Source organism: Corvus hawaiiensis, chromosome 6 (genome assembly GCF_020740725.1).
Source record: "Corvus hawaiiensis isolate bCorHaw1 chromosome 6, bCorHaw1.pri.cur, whole genome shotgun sequence".
Lineage (NCBI taxonomy): Eukaryota > Metazoa > Chordata > Aves > Passeriformes > Corvidae > Corvus > Corvus hawaiiensis.
In genome coordinates this window covers 15,679,855-15,703,840 of record NC_063218.1, presented here as the reverse complement: position 1 = coordinate 15,703,840, position 23,986 = coordinate 15,679,855, and the positions used below count along the sequence as shown (strand labels likewise).

At 38.0% G+C, this 23,986-nt stretch overlaps 1 protein-coding gene across 13 annotated transcripts in view; it reads left to right on the top strand.

Annotated features, from left to right (window-relative positions):
* The window catches only part of UNC79 (unc-79 homolog, NALCN channel complex subunit), a 107,529-nt gene that overhangs the window by 6,887 nt on the left and 76,656 nt on the right, over positions 1 to 23,986 (top strand). For 11 of the 13 annotated variants that reach the window (XM_048307079.1, XM_048307069.1, XM_048307068.1 and 8 more), the window contains 12 exons: positions 4,408 to 4,712; positions 8,084 to 8,254; positions 11,115 to 11,207; positions 12,500 to 12,555; positions 13,182 to 13,311; positions 14,859 to 14,923; positions 16,735 to 16,823; positions 17,999 to 18,039; positions 19,275 to 19,303; positions 20,354 to 20,583; positions 20,904 to 21,075; positions 22,467 to 22,697. In XM_048307079.1, coding sequence (XP_048163036.1) covers positions 4,408 to 4,712; positions 8,084 to 8,254; positions 11,115 to 11,207; positions 12,500 to 12,555; positions 13,182 to 13,311; positions 14,859 to 14,923; positions 16,735 to 16,823; positions 17,999 to 18,039; positions 19,275 to 19,303; positions 20,354 to 20,583; positions 20,904 to 21,075; positions 22,467 to 22,697 — 1,612 coding nt within the window. Of the gene's footprint in view, positions 1 to 4,407; positions 4,713 to 8,083; positions 8,255 to 11,114; positions 11,208 to 12,499; positions 12,556 to 13,181; positions 13,312 to 14,858; positions 14,924 to 16,734; positions 16,824 to 17,998; positions 18,040 to 19,274; positions 19,304 to 20,353; positions 20,584 to 20,903; positions 21,076 to 22,466; positions 22,698 to 23,986 lie in introns of those variants that run through there. The other 2 variants (XM_048307074.1, XM_048307078.1) reach the window with 2 other exon arrangements.

Sequence of the window (23,986 nt, the reverse complement as noted above, 5' to 3'; positions counted from 1 at the left end):
ATAGATACCTCTGAAATGTGTCTCTGTTCCCACATCAGGCTGTTATGATGGATTATTTGTGCAACACTTAAATTGCATTTAAGTAAGATTATTTATGACAAGACAGCTTTTGCTTAAGTACTGTGAACCTTTAAGCTGTTAAAGCAAGAAAGTTGGACTTGATCTGAATATTTTCTCTTTCAGCTGTAACTACCAAGTGCTGTAATGAGATATGTTTCTTTTTGATCAGAAGTTCACTTGGTCAGGATAGATTTAGAATGTGCTGTTTAAAGAAAGCATCTTTATAGCACTCCATGGTCTTCATGTTTCTAAACAGTACAGCTGACATGTCCTGTGTGATAAATTCTTCACACTCAGGAGCAGTGATGTTCCTGGGCTTACTGAAAAAGCTTTATACTTAGCAACTATGAGAGCAGATCAGAAATCAGGGCAGCAATTGCACAATCGAGCAACTCCCTTTCTTTTATTTCATGTTCAGAGTGGGACTGAACCAAAATCCTCTTGTTGATAATGCTGAACCTCATGGGGCAGAAGTGATACTCATATCTGATACACAGACCTATACAAATGGCTTTGTCCTTCATGATCTGGGATCTGATCAGCTTCAGAACTAAAAGGGTATGAGAAATTAATGCCTGGACTTGATCTAAATTTAAGTGGACGGAGTTCTGATACTCATCAAGGTCAAATTCACATTCTAAACCCCTGTAACTGGGGAGTTTAAACTGTGGGTCAAAGACCGAGTGCTATTGTTGAACCAGTATAAGTTTATATGCTTGCTGATACTAAGAAAGAAGATGGATAAAAAAGCAAAACAACACACCCTGTATTTAGTGTGGCAGATGGAAAGAAGGAAACTCCCACCCACTGTGTGCAGATCTCTGCAAGATTTATCCTAAAACTAAACAGACTGGTTAAAAACCTTTCTGAAGAGCGTGTTCAAAAATTTCTTTGAATATTTTGCATGCTGAGTCTCCTTTCTGCCTCCTACACTGAGACTCCATTGTACAAGGTTTAACATCAATCACAGAAGTACATGGTGGAGAATAATCTTTCTAGCTTAACACAGAGCATATGCAATGAATTTGGGCTGCTAAGAGAATGCTGATACAACCGTGACAAAAATGCCCGTTGATTTCTGGAGCTTTTAGGTTGGTTGTCACCATCTACTATTTTAAAATAACTTTAAAAATACTTCCCAGTTTGTCTGCTCTCCTTGCAGCTGAATTTTTTAGGACAAACAATTCTTGATGAACATGTATAGTAGTAGAAATAATGGAGGAATAGTCAAAGAAATTCCACATGATGATTGGGTTTTACAGAAGTAGATTTTACTGTTTATTACACTTTTACCTTTCCATGTTAAGGACACGTTGACTGTGTTCTTTTCAGTGGGATGTGCCCACTGTTTAGAATCACATTCATATGTGGTATCATTTTGCTGACTAAAGATGGATTGCACAAGAGATTAATTTGCTCCTTTGCTCTGTACGCAGCCTCTATAAATTGCAAGCTCAGGGGTGGGGGGAACAGATGTGGAATGGGTGAAAAAAATAAATTCCTTATTTCTATAACAAACATCACATAAAATCACCATACACAATGCATAGCACATTGACTCATTTAGTTCTTCTTTAATTTTCTCTTCGGGAAAAGCATTTCTTTACATTACAGCATGAATTTGTTTCATGCCCTACTCATTTTCAGTGATTTCTCCCTCATTTGAGGAATGATCTAAGGCTCAATAAACATCTCACAAAAAAGTTTATTCTTTCACATTTTCCTGAAGAAAATTCTCCATATGTATTTCTAAGCAAAATACTTTATGTGAGGCATAGTTTTAAAGGCCTTGGTGGCTAATTAATGGCCAGGCTTGTTTTGCTGCCTTGGTGAGATGTAACTCACTTGTACCCATTTTAGGAGACCTTTCCAGGAAGGCAGTAATTTTGGGATAGATTTGCAGCAAAGATATACACATCTTGAAACAAGCCTTGGTAGCTTTGCCCCTTATTGCAGAGCAAGTTCAGTATGGAGTAAGTTCAGTATGGAGTTATGATTTGCAGATACTCCAAATTCTCAGCACTTGGTTTGAATTGAAACAGAAGCAAATTGCAGTCATTGTATCTTGGTCTTAAGGGACTTCCTAGCTTTTCAGTTTTGCCTCTTCTGTTTATTGCTTTTAAAAAACGTGTCAGGCAAAAGCCTGGACATGAAATTTTTTTTGTTTTGTTTTGTTTTTTAATAAATTTGGTGTGGTTACAGCTGGAATTTAGATCTAGTCTTATTACTGTTAAACAGAAGGATGCCCTGATCAAGATACAATAAGCGTGCTTTGGCATCTAATCCAGAGATGGGCCCATAGCTCAGTGTAAAAAGAAAGGATTAATATCCTTTCTGGAAATAAGTGCAGTTGAAGTGATGTTTTGGCAAATAAAGGGATGCATAATTGGTATTATCTGTTGGTAGACAAGAAAGGAGTATAGTCATATCTCTAAAGATAAGCTGAAAAATATGGCAAATGAACATCAAGCAAATTAAAAGGAATCAGCACTCTGATAATTTTTTTTTAAAGTCATACTAGATATTAGGTGATCTTCTGATACAATTTCATAAACACCACTGTGCTAGTGATCACGTTTCTTTTACTGGACATTGGGTAACAGAAACCAAAATAATCTGCCAAATATGTGAGGCACAATAAAAAAAACCAAAAACCAAAAATATAGTTTCTTAAGACAGGCTTTGTCTGTCATCTCTGACTGCAAGGTGATGTGATAGTAGCCATGTAGCCATGTGATAGTAGCCACTTGGCAAAGAACTGTTTTTGTAAAAGTGTTTTGTATATATGGCAAATGAATGATACCTTGTCTTATAAGCACCTTAGCAAGAGTTTGGCTTACTTGTGTAAACTGTTGAATTGACTTGGAGGTAAGATTTGCTGAGGTGATTATATGATAGGGATTTCTGTACTGTTAAAGAGAAGAGAGGTTTCCAGAAGTGCTCTCTCTTGACATAATTCTGCTCTTCATGAGTCAGTGGAAATCTTAGTGCTACTGACTTGTCTTTTATAACCTTTAACACTGACTTTGGGAACAGAGTTAAACCAACAGGAATTGCTTTTGGAAATCCCAATGACTGAGAGGTGCAAAAATGTGCTGTAAAAAGGAAAAAAAACCATTGTGTGTGGGTTAATATATTTAAAAGGTGTATTATATTTTATAGGCACATATGGAGATTATGAACTAACCCTATAATTGCTTGATAACTAAAATATAACACTGCTTAAGTGACAATTTATTTCTATTTAAAATAGTGGGGTTTATTTTTTTTAATAAATTAGATTACCATGTTTACAACCATGTTTACAACCATGTTTGCAACATTCTTAAAACTACATAACAAGCTGGTTGACGTATAGCCTCTATTTTGATTCCCACTAAATTCTTTTTATTTTTTGAAATTATCTCTCCTTTAGTTTATAGTGAGTTTTGTTGAATAATAACGTAAGTAACAGCAGGAGTGTATGGTAACATACCGTCTGATCTGCAGTTACATAATTGGTCTTGCTTGCTTAGCCCTTAGATTTTTGAAGGTAACTATTTACACAAGGAGTGTTTGTATTCATAAAGCAAAATGTTTCCTCCCTAAACATGGGCAAAATTAAAAACACACATAAACAACCATTATCATTAGCTCACAAACATATGCTAAAGACCATCTACTATATATTATTTTATGACTTTTCCAAACGTAGTTTAGTTAACATTTTAGAAATATTATATTATTTCTAAATCCATGTGCCTGTTTAAACTTCATTATCTCAAATGATACTGAGTGAGTGGTCATGAAACAGTATCATAAAATACATACAGACATTATTTTAATGCAATAAACATGTGATTTTTAAGACTATCTTAACAAACACACATGTTTATTCTTTGCTAAAACATGTTTCTGCAAGTGCCACACCTATATTTTGCATGTTTTCACTCAGTTGGTTCAAAAGATTATAGGGGGGAAAAAATAAATCTCTCAAAATCCTCAGAATCTCAGAGCAAAATACCAGCCTATTTTGACACAGCTAAACACTTCTAATTCTCAGAATTTTTCTTAACTGTGAAACATGGGTAGGGCACTGAAACATGCATTTTTATATTTTTGCTCCTTATGAACCAGATAACACATGAGATGCAATGAAATTTTCCTAGATGTCAATTTTTAATTCTCCTACCTTGAAGCATGAAAGTAAATGGTTGCTAGATTGGTAGACATGCTGGTTTTGGTAGTGATTGCATCTTATGTGGGATGTATCTGGTCTTTTATTATTTGTTTTATAGTGTCATTTCAATGTAATGTGCTGTTCTTTGTGTCTTTGTTGTCTCTTTTTTTTCTTTGTCCCCCCAACAGCATTTTGTCCCGCACAGGGAAGAAGGAGAATCAAGATGCCTCCAATTTGACAGTGCCCATGACCATGTGTCTTTTTCCTGTGCCATTCCCACTCACCCCATCTCTAAGACCACAGGTCAGTTCCATCAACCCTACTGTTACTCGCTCCCTCCTTTACAGCGTCCTGCGAGATGCTCCATCTGAACGTGGCCAGCAAAGTCGTGATGCTCAGTTATCAGACTACCCATCTTTGGACTATCAAGGACTTTACGTGACACTGGTGACACTGCTGGATCTAGTTCCCTTGCTACAACATGGGCAACATGGTAAGCAGGCCCTTGAATGATTCCAGTGCTGTGAATCCATGAGTGGTGCATATATGCAGTAGAAGAGATGGGCCTAAACTGACCTGGATCTGGATTTCAAATCTCCTGGGATGCATTTATATCCAAGTGTTTGGTTTGACTTTCTTAAATAAAGGACTTTTTTTTGCTAAATGTGGATTTGAATTCTGAGGTTGTCTGATTTTTAGTGGTGTGCTGGTGGTATGTAATGAAAACACAATGGTATGTAACAAAAATTGCACGGCTGTAAAACTACCCAGATTTTTAACTTGAATCTGCTGGAATAACTTCAGACTGTCTTTTTGGGGTGGGTCTCTTAAAAATGCACAGAGCTTGCAAATGTGTATCTGGCCTATCAAAAATACACAGATTGAGTGTTCTGGTGAAGGTCCATCTCTACACAGAATATAGTATATATCTAATTGAAGAAAAAAACATGGTAATTGTGCTTTGAGATGGTTTTAAAATACTTCTGTGTAAAAATGGTAGCAGCATCTCTGTCTGACTCAGAGAAAAATGATATTGTCTTATGTTTTAAATTAGCTGCAAGCTTTCTTTTGTGACTGTGCTGTATTTGTGTTGTTTTCCCTCGAGTTCTGCTCTGCATCTGTCTGGCTTGTTAATCTGTTACGCTTTCCATACTGGGATCCAGTAGCCCAGTATTCTCTCTATGTATTAGCCAAATATTAATTTCCATTGTGGTATTATGATGTATTACTTACATAATTCAGTATAGGAAGGTGGTTGTCTATCTGATAATGCTGTTGAAATTCTTCAGGAGGAAAGTTGTTTCTGTTAAGTGATGAATTCCATTTGAGCTGGCAGCAGTGTGTTTGAATCAAAGGCTGCTGCACTAGGAAATGGTATGATCTTGCAAAAGCAGGGCCCATAGCACATTATAGACTTGTTGACTTCAATTCTTAGAAATGGAGGAGTTAATTATCAAAACAGTCTTTTCCTAAATAGATAACATGGTGATAATTAACAATCAATGAAGACCTGTAAAGAACAAATAACATTGGACAAACATAATTTTTTCTTATGGCAACACAGTGGCTCTCCTTGCATGGTTTTCCTGTCCCTAGTCACATTTTTGTTGCTGTGTCATTTTACATCCTAATAGGCAACCTGGGACATGGTCCCCACCTGAGGAAAACACTCTAGGAGTGGCTTGGCAGCTGGAAGCATATACCAATGGGAAATCTTACAGGAGTCTGTGCTGGGTCTAGTGTTATTAAATATTTTAATTTTTTACTTAGCTGATAGAGTTGAGAAAGCACTTGGATTTGTAGGTGTTATCAAGATGGTTACTGGCATGTGCTTTGTGTGAAAGATACGTGATTCAAGTAATTGTGGCAAGTTGCATTCTGTTTTGAAATGTGTCCAAAGGAGAAATGTAAAATACTATGCTTAAGTAGGAAAATCAAAGGAGAAGGAGGTAATACTGGCTTGTGCTGCAGAGAGCTCTGAGTGTTAACAGTGGATCAGAGAAGACCATAAGTCACTAATATATAAATATTATTCTAGCAATGTGGTAAACATTTTTTTTTTGTGTATGAGACACCCAAAGCATTGTGTTTATTATTCTAACAGCCCTAGCAAGGCCTCAGCTGGAGTAAAATTTTCAGATTTGTCCATCTAGGTTCAGAAAAAACACGTACTATTTGTGAAGAGTCCAGGTAAAAAACAAGAATGATGTGAGGTCTAGAAAATGTGAACAGTGAGAGAAAACCCCAAAAAATTTCGTTTATCTAGCTTAGAGAAAAATGGGAGATGTGATTATCATATGAAAATGTGGTTGCTGTGAGGAGAAATAAACTAAACCAATCTATTTGTGGTTGTAGTTGAGCAGGATAAGAAGTTATACACTTAAATGGCAGCAATGGAAATTTTTTTTTATAAAGAAGATCTTTGTATGATAAAGACTTTTAAGCATTAGGATGAATTGACAGGAGAACGAGTGAACTGTCTTGCAGGTTTTTAAGAACATTTTAGATAAATATGTGCCAGGAATAATTTTGTTGACTCATGCTTGGGGCAAGGAGAGATCATTTGCTATTTTGTATGGTTTTGTGTGTGGAGAATTAAATTTTGCTGCAAAACTTGTTATTTATTTCTTCCTCAGCTTAGTAATTGACTAAAAGAAATATGTATTTTTTTATCAGAACAATCAGTTTTGTTTGGGTAAGTACAACTGCTGTGCTAGGCAATCCTGAGCTTAGGCCCAATCAGGTTATAAAAGACAGTGTTTAGCTGATAAATATGTATTGCAAGAGAGAAGCACTCTGTAACATTGAGGGTCTGGTCAGACCCTTGCATAGAAAGCTGGCCAGAACCACTGAAATGGAGCGCTGATTTTAGTTTTTGCTATGACCCAGGATGTTTACAGCTACAGATCTCTCTGGCTTTCCAGAGACGGTTTTAAATCACACCAGTTGTACAGGTGAGACTGAAGGCCTGTGTAACATACTTAAGGCTGGGGAGTAATTAACAAAAGTAATGCCTCTCATGCAGGAGAAAGGCCTTCTGACGTCTTTGGATCATCATTCAGGTTCAAACTTGGGGTTCCTTGAGTGCTGTAACCTTTGTCAGAGGGTTATGGGCACCAGCTCAATTCCTCATTTGGGAGAGAGTATAAAGATTCCACAGTGCCCAGATACGCAATAAACTATCCCTTCTCTTTGGATCTTAAAATGTTGCACTGTTATTAAGTATCCTTTCCAAAGAGTTACAATGTGATTAATTAGAAAAAGTATAGAAAATCTTGATAAATATTCTTTTCCTTTAAACTCTGGCCACTTTTGGCTTCAAAGGTTTCCCAGGAAATCAAGATCTGTCGTTTAATCACATGTGGTTTGAAAGATAGCGATGCTTCCTGTAGTCAGTATATGTGAGGTACTTTGTAGAACTCTTGAGGGTTATTAAAATAAAGCTCTTATTTTAACATGAATGATAAAGACTAGAATGCTTTTTGCAAAATCTGGCCTTCCATACAATGTGCATTTCAAATTCTGATTCTCGTAGCATCTCTGCTTAAATTCAAGCCATCATACATTAATCACTTTATGATTAAAATCAACATTGACTTTAACCAATTATTTTATTGGCTGTAGTATTCATATTCCCTTCAAACTCTTCTGAGTAGTGTTCAACAACTGTTTCTCTCTATTTAGGAGGGTCTTAAAAATGGGTGAAGTCACTTGTCTGCAATGATTATCTTCCCCAGTTACTTTGAGAGGAAAGCTTGAATTTAAATAGAACTTTTTTTTTTTAGTTTTGTAAACAAAAAAGTACATAGTCATAATTACTTTTTCACTGTAATGATTTTATATTTCTTTCATTTTATTCAACAGATCTTGGGCAATCAATTTTTTACACTACTACATGCTTACTTCCTTTTCTCAGTGATGATATTTTGAGTACTTTACCCTATACAATGATTTCAACATTAGCTACCTTTCCTCCATTTCTGCACAAGGATATTATAGAGTATCTCAGCACATCTTTTCTGCCTATGGCTATATGTAAGTAGAACTCATTCTAGTATTGTTTTGTCTTGGCACATAATAGTATCAGACTGTACGAATCAAAATTTGATCTGTTATGGAATAGTGATGGAACACCAGTCTACTTACATACATGAAATAATTTCATGTGACTGATTTTCCAAGGGAAATAGTTCTATAATTTTTATTTATTTGTTATGCTGTGTTTTCGTGTGAATTCTTCCTTCATTTAAAGTGTGAAGTTTATTTAAGAAATCACTGTTTTCAGACTCAAAGAGCTTTCAGTGCCAGCAGTGGGAGTATTGAATGCAGAATCAATGGTCAAACTGCTGCTGAAGTAATAGCAATAGCAACAAGCGTGATTTTTGCATCTGGACTATATCTGGATGTACAAGTATGATTTTTCTCAATGTAATGATGTTGTGATGAATTTCTGATTTTTCTCCCTCTGTCTACTCAGCTCTTTCTCTCTAAGTTCTATACTAAATAGCTGTGCCTGTAATTTCTCCTATCCATAAGTGTTAGGACTGAATCTGAGGGTCCCTGCCTTTTTTTCCCATTCTTTCTTTTACTTCCCCTCCCTGAGGATGTCACGTGATTACTTAATTTCATAGTCCCTGCACATTGTGGGTCTTGGGGTGTGTTCTGAATGCTTGTCTATGTACCTGACAAAAAGCTTGTTAGGACTTCAGTAGTAATGAGAAATGTAACCATTTTCTGCAGACAGAATCATTAGGGTCAATATTAGGTCAGTTTTAGCCAACAAGCCTCTTACTGTGTGTGACCAAACACTGGAACAGTTTGCCAGAGCAGTTGCAGATTCTCCATCCTAGCAGATGCTCAAAACACAATTTCCCCTGGGTACCTGCTCTAGTTGCCTTTCTTTGAGCAGAGGGACTGGGCAAGATGATCACCAGAGGTCCCTTTTAACATTAACCATTCTGTGATTTTGTGAGACTGTCTTCTCCTTACCGCTATATTCCTGACCTTTATGGAAAAACATGAACAGCTTCTGTACAGAGATCAAGAGTGATGTCATTTAAGTGTGCAGAAAATGCTGAAAGAAGCACAGTCCAGTGTTTTAAGATTAATATTTAATGCACATTTATCACCTGTATTTTCTAATTTGACCAGTCAATGATTTTGGAAAACTCCCCTAACTCTCCTGTACCTCAGTTTTCCCATGTAAAATAGTCCTTTTTAATACATTGTAATGAGGTTTTCTCTATTAACTTTGACAGGTCTAATGACAGTATGCAAATGAAAATTGCTAAGATCTATTTCATACATATGTGCAATACGTCCTCTTTGTGTTAAGAACAGAATGTTGCATTAAACAACTTCTTTTCCTGCTGCTGTTACCTGATAGAGAACAGCTGAAGGTGGTGACATATCCTGTCTGTCCTCAGATCTGTAGAACTATACCTCAGAATAACTGGTTGAGTCAAATCCTTGGTTTACTTAAATAGATTCCCCAACTTAAATAGTTCCCCAACTGCCCTTGACAGAGATTGCATCTGTGCATTTGCATTTGTCATGCTGCCTTTCTTCTCTATCAGTTTTGGTGAGATTTCTGTATGAAACCAGTCTGCTGCTTTTTAAATTTACTAATCTAGTACTGTCCTACTTTTTTGCTGATGACCATGTTTAATTGCCCAGTTAGAGCTGCCAAGTATTTTTCAATTTAAATCCATACAAATACACTTTTCTGTAATAATTTGGGGGCTCTTATTTGTGTGGATAAGATTAAAAAATAAATGAATGAAGTGCAATGAAGAGAGCCATAGTAACGTTGGGTCATGTGGAGAACAGACAGGGAGAAATTCTCCATTTTCTCTTCCCTCCTTCGTTTCTATTTGAGTGTTCTTTTAATTAGTGTCCTTGTCTTTCCCTGCTGGGAATTATATGCTCCTTTGCAAGGCAAGTGCAGAACCTTTCCTTCCCTTAGTGTTTAATTCTGATTCAAACTGAAAGGGAGGATGCAAGAGATTGCCTAAGCAGTTGGAGAGCCAGATGGGAGGGATGAAAACAGCTCACTGAGCTGGTAGCTACAGTTCTGTGCTTCTATCCCAAATGCTTGGTATTTGGGTCCTGGCAGCCAGGCTTGGGAGAGGGCTGTGAGGATGGAAAGATACAAGTGACATCTCTGTGTAGGAGCTTGCCTTCAAAGCCATGTTGCCATGTAAAAGTTCTGCAGGGTTTTTCCAAGTATACCATTTAACAGTAACCCATTTCATAGGAAACCAGGAGGAGCTCCAGCCACATTCTGTGTGAGGTAAAAGGTACACTTCAGTGCTGCTCTTCATCACTATCTCAGCACAGTTCACATGGCGATGGGACTATGTTTCTGGTATGTTGCTGTAACTTGAGCTCTTACCAGATGCTCCCTGAAAAGTAATCTGTGCCATACACCAGCAGCTATCACCAGCCCCAGCCCTTCCTCAGTACACCTCAACAGCAGGCTTTCCATTTGTTCTTGGTTCCTCACTCTCCAGCTCCTCTTTACCCCTCCTACAATCCAAGGCCTAGGTGCACTTGGTATACAAGTGATGTTATTTTGTCGGGTCTGTGGGTTCTGAAGGAGAGGGCCTGAGAAGGCAACTGGTTAATGCAGTTTTGGGGATGATCTGGAAAACCAGGTGCGTGCTCTGTGAATCAATACCTAGCCATCTTTCTCTTCCACCAGAAAAGGTGTTTCACCCCCCAATACAGTGTGTTTCTAGTTTTTTAGGGGTTTTTTTCTTTCTTTTTGATTTTTGTTTTCATGACATGGTACCTTAGGAACTTTATCTGCAAGAGTTGGAATCAGTTACATGCTATTCTCACCTGATTTTCCTATTACAATAGAAAATTTATTTGTTTTTTCCTTTCTTTTAAGTGGGATCTTCAAAACGAGAAGGTGTTCCAGCACATGTCAATCTGTCTGCATCATCAATGCTGATGATTGCAATGCAGTACACATCAAACCCAGGTATGTGTAAACATGAAACATAGTATCATTTTTTTCTGAAATGATCAGTCTGGAAGTATTGTCCAGTGCAATCAGAAAAGTTTTGATGATGGGAAAAATCTGTGTCATTATCCAGAACAAGATGTAAAATGAGTTATTTTAGTCAAAACTTGGGTTTCTGAACATCATGCTGGAAGTAATCATTATGTAGGTAAGAGATCTCTTTGTGATGAAGAAAGAGGATTTGGCCCAGGATTGGAGACTCTGATCTACTCATGTTTGAGATCAGAATGTAATGTTATATCTAACATCAGTGTTGGAGAGAAATACCGCTTACCTTGACTACAGAAATTCATAGTAACTGTGTTATACGATGATTCAAGTATCACCAAATTCAAAACTGGTACAGCCTTTCTAAAGAAGACAAGTAATGCTGGCTGCAGGCTTAATGGAACTATAAAGAAGTTAAATGTAATTATGAGTATCTAAACAAAAGTGACACAGTCCCTGTTAAACCACTGGGATCACATAACCAAATCAAAACAATATTTAACCCCAGTGAGCTGTTACATTGCATGATGGTCGACTGTCACCTGTCTCTGGTCTTATGCGGATGGGTAGATGGTGTGTGTGTGGAGGAACCCCACACTGCATCGTGTGCATCAGGAGTGTCACATCATGCTAATGTGCTTCACACAGGTAGATAAAAGCAGAACACCATTTTTAAAAGCTGCTTGCAGAAGTCAGTTTTTTTCATTAAATGTTCTGTTTTTGTTTTTGTGATGTCTGTGTTCAAAACATCAGAGAAAAATGTTGCCCTGGGGTTTTTGGGAAGTCAGACAGGTAAAGTAGTTCACTTGGCTCTCATGTTTGTTTGATGCAGAGTGGCTCCTACAGCCTTTGGTATATGTGGGAATAATATATTGTTACATATGATTTCCATTGCTGCCTCAAGATGAATGACAAGATACCCACTTACGTTGTGGCAGAAGGACAAAGTTTTAGTGATTCAGCAGATATTCTTAAACTAGATGTGTTTGAAAAAGATCTCCACGGCTGTGCAAAAAGCTCTTACCCTCATGGTAATAATCTTCCTGCATTTCTTGACAGAAACAAGTTACTAATATTAGGTTTTCTTACATTTTGTGATGACTCTCAGGGCAATGATTCTTTAGCAAGCCCTTTAAAATGAAAAATATTTGAATGAGGCGTAGAGTTTTAGATGGACAAAGCAAAGCCAATCATCTGATTCCATCACTTCTTTAACCTCAGTTTCCATTTCTGTATTAAGTCTATACTCTTTTCTCTCTCAGTGTATCACTGCCAGTTACTGGAATGCCTCATGAAATATAAGCAAGAAGTATGGAAAGTAAGTTTATGATCATATACTTTGTGGAAATGACTGTGGTTGGGTAGTAACAAAAACCAGATGGCTTGAAAATTGAACCAACTGTATGCCAAGAAGTTGTAAATGATCTTTATATCCAATCCTCCCTCTGGATTATGGAGAGGAAGGTCCCTCTAATTTTTAGTTTACAGAGGCTGTTCCATGCTTTGTAGAACAGAGCTCTGTTTCCTAAGTGCTATGTGGTTGTGGCTCCAATTAGTGGCAATTTTAATAATGAGCAGGCTTCTCAGTTCCTGTGGGACTGAAGTTTTGTGAGAACTATTTGTGAGTATTGTTGTCTGAATGTGCTCTGAATCTGGTTGTTTATCCGTATCTCACCTCTTTGCTCCGCAGCTAGACAGAGAGTTCAATTTGCTCTGTTAGTGCACTGTGGGGTGGTGGGTGGTTGCTATTGCATGCTCTGATCAAACTCAGAAGCATTGAAGTTGGTCATCTAATCTGTCTCTAAGAGCATAAAAAGGAAGTTTGTTAGGGCATGAAATGTATTAGTTTTGTGTGTTCAGCTATCTTTTGAACGGCAGTACAATATATTGAATTGTGGTTTGTTACCTTGTAAAAATAACTGTTTTGTACATGTCTTTCCTTAGGATTTGCTATATGTGATAGCCTATGGACCATCTCAAGTTAAACCTCCAGCGGTACAAATGTTATTTCACTATTGGCCCAATTTAAAACCCCCTGGGGCAATCAGTGAGTACAGAGGACTGCAGTACACAGGTCAGTGCAGCTGGTTTTGTATAGCCCAAAATAAATGAATTATGAGAAGTGTTAAAGTCATGTTTTTACAGTTCTATGATGTATTTTGACCTTTTTTGTTTGATAAATTGTACTTTGATAACTACATACAATATCCGTTTATCTGCATTTTCAAAAGATGTTATGAAAAATAAAAACTCAGATCATGGCTAGTAAATATGTTGTCTTACTCCCAATAATAACTAAACCAGAACAGGAGACGAAATAAATATTGTGTTTGTAACAAATGGTCTGTGAAACTGCTGCCTGGGCCTCACAACAGTTCTGGTTTATGTTCCTTTCAATTATTGCTTTGGTTGCCTTTGTTGTGCCAGCTGCTAACACTGCTGCTGTTCCTAAGACTTCTTATCTGGCTGTTACTATTAAAAAAAGTCAGGTGATGTCAGGTGCGGTTAGTATAATGGATAAATTCTCAAGGTTGATTATAGGATGAAAATGCGAGACAAAGTCAGGAATGCAGCTGGAGTAGGTAGATGGTACAAAGTCCTCTGTCTGCCAGACTCCCCAGAGATACTGATGGGATAGTGCTGCCACAGGGATGACTGTCTAGCAACAACTCATGACTTGCTTGTCCTGCTTGTCTGTCTCAACCTGTTTCAAGTAATATCTGTCATATGGCATATGTTTTGATCATTTTTAAAATTTCTAGACCAGAATATGACATTGTAAATTGTAAAAACGAAGGGTTGGAAGAAATCTTAGAGGACCCCTAGACCAACTCAAGTGCAACCTGAATGTTCCCGATAGAAGTTTGTCTGATCTGTTCTAAAGCCTTCCATTGAAGGGTTGATACATTTTCTTGACTTTTTAGAAAAAAAATAAAATTCTTCATATACTGTTCTGCATCACTTCTTCCATGCAAGCAGGTCTGTAAACTAAGCAGGATAGTATTCGTTCTTAACTGTTACTAGCACTGGATAGACTGGGGTTTTGTTCTTATATAGAAGTTTTTTGTTAATATATCCCAGAATGGGATGAGTATTATCTGCAGTTGCATGGCATTTTGACCTGGGGGCATCCCGCAGAGCATCCAGGTGATGCCATTTGAGCACCCCTTTGTTGTTTACTTCTTGTCATTACACAACTAAGGCTCATTCTGTCTCTGGACTCATTTTCCTGTGTCATAGCTGAGTTTTCATTTTGCCTGGGAATATAACTGAATTTACTCAGCTACTCCTACCATCTTGCTCATGGAGTGGAAGGATAGTTAATTATTTCAGGATGTTGGTGAGATCAAGAAGGGTCTGCAACAGGAATGTCTGTGTCTTACTTTTTCCATTTTCTTGCTGAATCCATGGTTCGTTTATATTGTAAATAAGTCAGGAGGCCTGTATGTTCAAGGTTGTTTATTATAATTATTAAACTTCTTGAGGAATCGCTTTTTGTATTATACTCATTTTTGTATACTACTTAGTACAAGAGGATCTTGTTCTCAATTGAGACTGCTAGGCACACAGAATATAAATATCTCTTCTCATTTATTAATCAGCCGTGTTTTGGTTTTGCAGCCTGGAATCCTATTCACTGCCAGCACATTGAATGCCATAACGCGATTAACAAACCAGCTGTGAAGGTACTGCTGTTACTTCAGGGGCCAAACCCAGCTGTCTGGGGTGGGGGAGGTTGCACTTTGACCCCAGTCCTATGCTGTGGTTGTGTGCAGGTGACCAAAAGCAGCTGCTAAGGGAACAGCAAAGCCTGTTGAGACCAAGGGGACCAGGCCTTTGTGAATATGTTCTTCGGCTGCCTAAAGCAAGATGAGGTTTTCCTGTAACTACTGCGGGACAAATCTTGAAATTAAACATGGTGATGGTTGTAGAGCACGTTATAAAATTCTAATCTGACTCCTGGCCAATCCATGTAAATGTTTTCCTGAACACATATATGTGTATAAATATGTGCACAAATATTACTGTATACAGGAAACATTATTTTAGTTATGTAGGTACATGTTCACCTTGGTATCCTGATTGAGCTCATACAATGCACCTACTCTGGTTATGATCCTTTGCTTGGAATGTGTCCTAAAGCAAATAGCAATAAAGCTTTACTTACCTTTCCTGCAGCCCTCTTTGAGGGAGGTAAATAGTATCTTTACTGTTCACACATGTAGTGAAAATGAAAAGGATTTGACCAGGCTCACAGAACAATTTGATAGCAGAAGCAAGAACAGCAGCCCAAGTCCAGAGCATGGTACAGTTAGGTGTACTTGATTAATTGATTTGTATCTAGTTACATATGAAGGTACCACCAATTTTCCTGGCATCAATTCGAATACTAATATAATTTCTTTAGTCAAACAGTTCTTCAGTGAGCCTTTTCCAGAGGCTGTGATAGGACATAATGATGACACTTGTCTCAAAAGTCCTGCAAGGGACCACCTTCCTGCACACTCCAATCATTCTCAATTATCCCTCTCTCACAGGAGAAGTGCTGAAAGGTGTTCCTTCATGTTGTAGTGATCACCAGATTCAGGCTAATAACACAATAGAGCAAAATATAAAAAAGTGCAGTTCCAAGCTTTGCAGCTTAAATACCTGAATATTTTTGAATGATCTGTTAGCCTAATTTTGACAGAAGCAGCTTTGATCAGTCATCACTCAGAAAAATGCAGCCCATTTTGTCTTGAATAGAAGAGTTGGTTAACACAGATGAGAAACATTCAAAGAGGTATTTGCCTTTATTTATAAAGTCTTGCACTTGAATGGAGTAAGAAACATTTTGATCATAGTGGTTAACATACAGTGTATGCATACTACTGTTAAGTGTTTCCTTAGTAGTACAAAACACTTGAACAAATGTGTGTGGAACTGGCTGTTAACTGTAACTGTTTTCTGTAATTGACTTATGTGAAAGGATAAAAGCTTATGCAAGACAAAGTCTGGACCTATGTTGCCAAGGGAACTGTGAGTCTTTGATCTGTCACTGCAGTTGTGCTCTATACTTAAAAGCAGCAATGACTGAAAATTAGATTTTGCTGGAAGAGGCATTGTTGGGAAAGAAAAATCTAGACCTTTACATTAGCTTGTCCTAAGCCATGGATCCTCTAAGTGCTGTCTCTTTGGGGAAAAAAGTGGAAGTGTACAGTGAATAAATGATGTCAGTGTATAACAAAATGTACTTGTCTTTCAGAAAATGATAATACTGGTACTGAAGTATGTCCTATTTTTTATAGGCTCTCATTTTCACTTACATCCCTATCTTTGTTAGAAATAGTTTGAGATCTTGTATGCCACATGCTGAGTATTTTCTTTCAGAATACTAAATGCTGTTAACGCACACCAAAGCTGTGTTCTGTTTTATGTCCTAGCATTAACATGTTGAACTTTTTCAGCCAGCTTCAATGAACAGAAGTGTTAATCCTTTTCCTTCTCCACGTTTCAGATGTGCATTGACCCGTCCCTGTCTGTGGCTTTGGGTGATAAGCCACCTCCCCTATATCTTTGTGAAGAATGCAGCCAAAGAATTGCAGGGTAGGTAAACCAAGAGCTGGAAAATGATAAATATTGTCAAACTCCAGAGTTCAGAACTCTGGAGTTTTGCTTTATTGCAGTATGATTAGCATATAATTTATATAGGTGAACCTGTTGAGGTATATGGAGCACACCGCCGCTCAATATGAATAAGGGTTATGGATATTTACCCCACATGATCAGCATTTGCACCTAGCTTAAAGAGTTTTTAATTTGAGATCTCTGAAAGAATGGATACTGTGGGTTGCATTGACTATGATAGGGAAACCTCATTAATGTACAGGCTTTTGCTTAAGAAACATATTTAGTCCTCATCCTTTAGTTTTCATTAAAAGCAGAACATTACAGTGAAAGCTCTTTTACAGAGGTTTTGATACTTTTTTGTAACAGGTATTTCAGATTAGTCTCTAAGATGTACTGTGGAACAGCAGAGATCAAATAAATTGATCCAGGATTGACCAGTACTTCGAAGGAATATACCCTGAGATAAAATAACCTCATTTTGTTTTCATTTTTGGTTGTCTTTTTTACCTTTAAATTGCTATTTTGGTTTGCATTAGCATGCAAAATCCGACGGTAATATGTAATACTTAAATTCAGTGCCAGTCATTACTTCAAATGGACAAGGTTACAGGTAGTTCAGAACCTAAAGGAGTGTTTTTCTCCTCAGTTTAAGACAACTTTAAATCACACCAGCTGTGGGAAAAGCAATTACATCTCACCTTAGGTTTTCAAGTCATCATTGATTTAAAGCTGCAGGAAAAGTAATTGAATTTGGTAGAAGCATAGCTTCTAAGGACACTCACAAGAAACAGTACTGGTACTTTGGTTTTTTTCTACGTTCATCTGTTATTTTTCACTATCATTTCTTAGCTGTCAGACTTTCAGAGTGCACTCTCTTTTAATTTGATAAATTTAGGTCTCAAAAGTAATTTTTGAAAGCCTTGAACATGGTGACAAACATCAGCAAAGTGATAATTTACAGTAAGACAGCACAACAAAGAGACGTAATGTAAACCAATCTGCAGTTTATAAAACTACATTTGAAAAAAGCAGCACTCCTACCACATTGATTTATCTAAATTTCCTCTGTGCAAAAATAAATCCATATATATATATATATATATGTAAAGATTTTGTTATGTTTATTATATAATTTAAATTAATGTTTACAGGGATCACAGTGAATGGTTGATTGATGTTCTTCTGCCACAAGGTAAGAGGTATTTTAAGGGTAGGTACAAACTAGTCATAGTTGTACAAAGCTATGCTTCTGATATTTCTCCATACTGTTTTACTTGAACTGCTGCATTCTGTTCAAAAGTGTTGGAATTTTTTTTTAATTTTAAAGCAGTTTGTACTTAATGCTGCTTAATGTCCTGAAAATAGTATGAAGAATTGACTAATCCTTTATCTGAAATACTATATAACTCTTTATGTGTGAGGAAACAGAGACAATTTAACAGATTTTCAGATCTTGAAGCATTCACGATTGGAGCCAAGTTTTTAAAAAGTATTTATGTCCCAGAGCGGTGTCCAAAAACTGGGGCTAGTTCTTCCAGTAACCCAAGTCTGATTCGAAAGCTCTTAAAGCTGCTGAAAGTCTATAACATGAGACTGCAAAGGAAATCAGAAAAGGACATAAAATATTTTTTGATGGTCCAGTCATTGATCCAATCATTGCCCTTTGATCAGTGAGAAAACCTGATATTTTATTATCTACTAGAATGTAGACAAAGTGTGTTGACAGGCTAATCAGCATATTATCTAAAATAACCCTCCCAGGGATAGAAGGAAGACACTGCCTGTCTCTTTGCTTTGAAAACTGAAAATTCTTAAGCAATTGAGATTTTTTGGCTGTCTGCTTTTAGTTGAAATTTTATCCAGATTAAGAATGTTTTATTTACTTAAGGGAAACACTTCTGTTTAATCAGCCACTTAAACTTACTGAATCATATGTTGCCAGGGCAACAGATCAAATAGCTACTGCTTACAGGTTGAATCTGCAAACATTTCACTCTGAAATGATGGGCCACAGACATAGTGGCTGCTTCTACATTGTTCATCCATATTCACTACTCTTTTATGCTGAGAGCTTTCACAAGCCATGTAGGCCCATCAGAGCAGTGTCTCCTAGAGCCTGCCGCAGTAGCGTGTACAAGGTGTGCTTTTAAAAGTCTGTCTGTGAGGCAGAAGCATAAGCAGAAGGTGGAGGAGTTGCAGAGCACGTCACACTTGATGCACCAAGGCTGTTCCTGCATTTAAATGTAGAAATAGCCATAGGCCTAAATGTGCAGTGTCCTAACTTAGGCTTAGGGGTTTCAGTAGTATCTGGAAACACAAGTTTAGCCCAGAGACTTCCATCCAGGATGTCCATTTTCCCATGGCTGCCATAGTAAATCAGGAAGATGGTCATTTTGTGTTCATGTTTTGTATGCCTTCCCCTTACAGCGGAAATTTCTGCTATATGTCAGAAGAAGGTAAGATTCAGCCATTTGTGTGATGGGGCATGATTTGATGTTGTGTCTAGTGTCATTCCATTCCTGTCTAGTGCGTTCTTCTTTGTACCATTCCAAAATTTCACAATTTATCCATGAATGCATTTATTGGTGGATGGAAATGATTCAGCAGCAGCAGGTTTCTTTTTGTTAAAACTCATGATGTTGATTTGAGTTGTAGGTTTTAGCTGAAGTGGCAATTAGTAAAGCAATTCAATTATGCTGTTGAGCTCTGTTTTTATTCTATAACTCTGCTTATGAAGAGGATAGAACAAGAGCTGAAATTTATATCTAAGTGTTTATATATCTTCTCATCTCCTTGAAGTCTTGGATTAATCCTAAATTGGACAAAAATCATACTGTAAAACGTGCATTTTTAAAAATAAATGGACTGAAAATCTTCAGTGCTTGGCTCTGAAAAGATTGCTGACAAAAAGAATCTGCTTGCAGTACATACCAGCTAATGTGTTTTAATAAGAATTTAATAGCAAGGAATACAGTGTATAACATATTCTAGTTCTCATGTGGTAAAGAAAGCTTTTCTGTTGGGCTGGGTTACCAGGTGGCAGAAATTTGAGGTCCATATTTCAGAGGCTCATACAGTTTCTTGTGATAAGCAGGTCCTTACATAGCATAAACTGTGGCATGGTGGCACCATGGTTTTGCACTCCTAAGGATCTACCTGTTGCTACCTGTAACATAAAAAGACCTTCTGAAGCATAAGCAGGAGTTAAGAGAACTACTGTAAAATTTAGAGACTGCTCCAAGTCAGGAGATTGAGGCTGATGACTTAAGTGTCAGTTTGGAGTGTTTCAGAAAAAGAGCAACTGTGACATTTAAGTCTAGGCTCAGCTTATCTTTCTGGAAGGTCAGTGATGTTTGGCATCAGGAGTTTGCACACAGCTGTGCTTCTACAGAGTGATTTTGGAAATTGCCAGCACTTGAGCCAGCTCCCTCGTGCTGACTCTCATCCATGTTTTTGGTTCCATTGCCTGATACTTGTGGCCTGATAAACTCCTTTTTATTTTCCAGAACTGTAGCTCCCACGTCAGAAGAGCAGTCGTCACGTGCTTCTCGGCGGGCTGCTGCGGCCGCCATGGCAACAGGCCCGTGCGCTACTGCAAAAGGTGCCACTCCAACCACCACAGCAGCGAGGTCGGGGCGGCCGCCGAAACCCACCTGTACCAGACCTCCCCGCCCCCCATCAACACCCGCGAGTGCGGGGCAGAGGAGCTCGTGTGCACCGTGGAAGCTGTGATCAGGTAATCCGGCAGCTGGCGAGCCACCAGTATGTAAAGCAGGATCAGGCTTTCATGTAGATATTGCCTGCAAATCTTGTGCAGGTGAATTTTAGTTTCACCGGGATAATTTAAGAGCAGAGACAGTTCCACTGCTTTAGCAGAGAATGGATCAGCTGTGAGTGTTGTCCTGATGAGGCAGTCAGCCTGGAATCCTAGAATTTGATGTTATTTTGTTCAGGAAAGTGATGACATCATATGGCTTAACATCTAGTTACTCTTGGTTAGATACCTGTATCCACTGCAGGAAAGCTGCATTCACTGACCACAAGCTTGTTTTATAGCTTGCTGAAAGAAGCAGAGTTTCATGCTGAGCAGAGGGAGCATGAACTCAACCGAAGGAGACAGATGGGCCTCTCCTCTTCCCATCATTCCCTGGACAACACAGACTTTGATAATAAAGATGATGACAAGCATGACCAACGCCTCCTGAGCCAGTTTGGAATATGGTTTTTGGTAAGAAATTCTTGCTTTCTTCTCTCACTCTTCTTGATTCCCTCATCTTTACTTTCTGAAGTCTCAGTTTTACCTCTTTTTATTTATTTTCCTCACTTCGTGGCTTCAGTCGGAGAGTTGTTCCGATTTGTAAGCAAAAAACTTGTCCTGTGAAGCTGTCAGACTTGGAGATTTCATAACTAGTTTGGGTGGAGCTGCTGACTTCCTCTGAGTCCTCTATAAAGTGTGTAACAGAGCTATTCACTCTCAGTTTTTAATTGAATTTCTGTTTGCCATCAGCTTCTGTTCAGAAGTACCCTCTGCTGAGTGCCATTATTTTAGGTTTAAAAGGCAATCCCCTAAAAATCAATTTTTCACCTTCCAGCTTTCAACATCACTTTCTGGAAGCAGAGCTCTCTCTCTTACCTCTGATTAGGCTGTCGGATTCTTAGTGGGATGCTGTTCCTTCCTGCAGTTAGCTTGATCAAGCTGTGTCAGCCAGTGTACTCCATTCACCTGGTGTGGGTTGAGAGAATGAAGCTCTGCTGGTTCTACCCCACAAAGTAGCTACCAGAGATTATTCCAAAACAGCAGGACTGCTGCTGGCCATTCATTAGTAGGCCAGGCTGCAGTCTGATGGATCCTCAGAAACTGCACTCTGCAATTCTCCTTAAGGAGAATTCTCCCTCTCAGGCTCTTTCCAATTCACCTTTCTTCTCAGGCTTTGTCTCCTGTCCCCAGAGGATACCAAGAGCTCAAACAACAGGTAATTAAGGACCTAGCAGTGTGCTGGCCTGTGAGTTGGGGTAGAAACTTGATCTCAGATTTGTGACAGCTTTACAGTCCAGGTATCATTTTAGAAAGTTTGGAGAAAGGGAGAAGAATGTTGATTATTATGTGAGAGTTTCTGAAGACTTAAAACTCATATTCACGCCCCAAATGAGGACAAAAATTCAAGATTGGAATATTTTTACTTAGTACATTAAGTAGGTATCTTCTTTCAGAATTTTTGAAGTTCTTGATTTGACTTATCTTTTTATCTTGTACATTTTATATATATGTGTGTATGTATATCAGAAATTTTACTAGGTATTACAGTACCTTCTGAAATTAAAAGTATTAAAGTTTAAACCAAAAACTTTGTCAAAGCACTTTATACTGATTTTTTTCAGTGTTGAAAGTAAACAAAAAAATTCAGTGCCTATTTTCTTTTCCCTTTTATTGTTTTTTTTCTGGTTATGAAATGTTTTTTCTATTGTGCTGTACCAACCTCTACTTAAAACTGATCATCTCATTTGTCTCCTATGTAGTCTGCATCCTCATAACTCTGAGAATATGCAAAATATAGTAGACAAAAAGTTTCCCACCTTTAATTCTAGAAATGAAAGTTGGTTTGTGTTTCACTCTTCCAGGTGAGCCTTTGCACTCCCAGTGAGAATACACCCACAGAGAGTTTAGCACGGCTGGTTAGTATGGTGTTCCAGTGGTTTCACTCTACAGCTTACATGATGGATGATGAAGTTGGTAGCCTGGTTGAAAAGCTGAAGCCCCAGTTTGTTACTAAGTGGTTGAAGACTGTTTGTGATGTCCGGTTTGATGTCATGGTTATGTGCCTCCTTCCTAAGCCAATGGAGTTTGCCAGGGTAAGAATGATTTATCTGAAGGCTCCCTTATTTGCCACAGAGATTAAGGTCTTAGGTAAAAATGCCTTTTCTTTCCCAGCTCCAACAAGACAAAGAAATCTCAGAGGTAGAGGGAGCAGTGGAATTTTGGAATTTTTCCTCTTAATGGAATTTTTAGTTTTACTGTCTTAGAAAGTAGGCATTATTTATTTTATTATTTTTTTAAAAATTATTATTATTATTTTATTTAGGCATTATTATAATGTGAAGACAGTTTGAAAGAATATTATAGGTATTTAAAGATACTGCACATTTTTGATAGCTGCACATTTTCATTATGCTGCTGAAGTACCCAAACTTGTCTTTGCTAAAAGGTGTCATTTGCCTACTCCCAGATATAAGCCTGTCCTTTAGTGATGTTTCTTTGCTCTTTGCATACTTCATCTCTGCAGGTGTGAATTAAGGTTTATGAAATCACACAGTTGTAACCGAAGGGAATTCTGGGAATACCAATGCCCAGTAACTTCAGACCCAATTTGAGTGACTCAGTTAAGAGACCAGTCTGACATAATTTGCCTTGTTGCTGATGGAGAGAGAGACTTACCTGGAAGGTTGTCCAGGGTGCCTAAGTGTAACCATTGGTGCAACCTCTTCTAGAAGGAGTCATTCTTTCTGTCCGTTGGTTATGAAGCAGAACTCACCACTTAATCATGCTTTTGTAAGACATTCTTTTTCTGAGCCTCTCATGTAAAATGTCCAGAGGACATGTTGGGCTTGTTTCCTAAAATTAAGTGGCTAGACTTGGAAAGGCCGTCAAGACTTCATGTGATGTATTACATCATCAGGCATGAACTGTGCATCTGTGGATTTTTCATGACCTAATGTATGGGATTTGCTGTTCATATGCAGACCAGCATGGATGTGTGTTTTACTCTGAACCATTGCTGTAAGATACACCTGGCTGTGGGAGGATTGAAGGTCAGCTGAGGCACTTTGAGAGCTGGATGGGTGCTTTGAATGTTAGAAGCTTAACAAAAGAGACCATGGCTTAGAGGTTAAGGGGAAAAGGAAGGATTGAACCTCATGCTGTAATCTCTTACAGATTTTTTTCTTGGATCCAGCCTCTCTTTTGAGTTTTGTTACCCCCTACTGCAATACTTAAGACTAGACCAAAAACTTGCCAGATTTGCAAGGCTTCACAAGAACATGAAGACAAATAGCCATGAAATTAGCTGTGGTGAATGAAGGAAAAATAGTTTGTTGGCTGAGATTACCATTAATTGCTGCCAAAACAGCAGGCATCTCTAGAG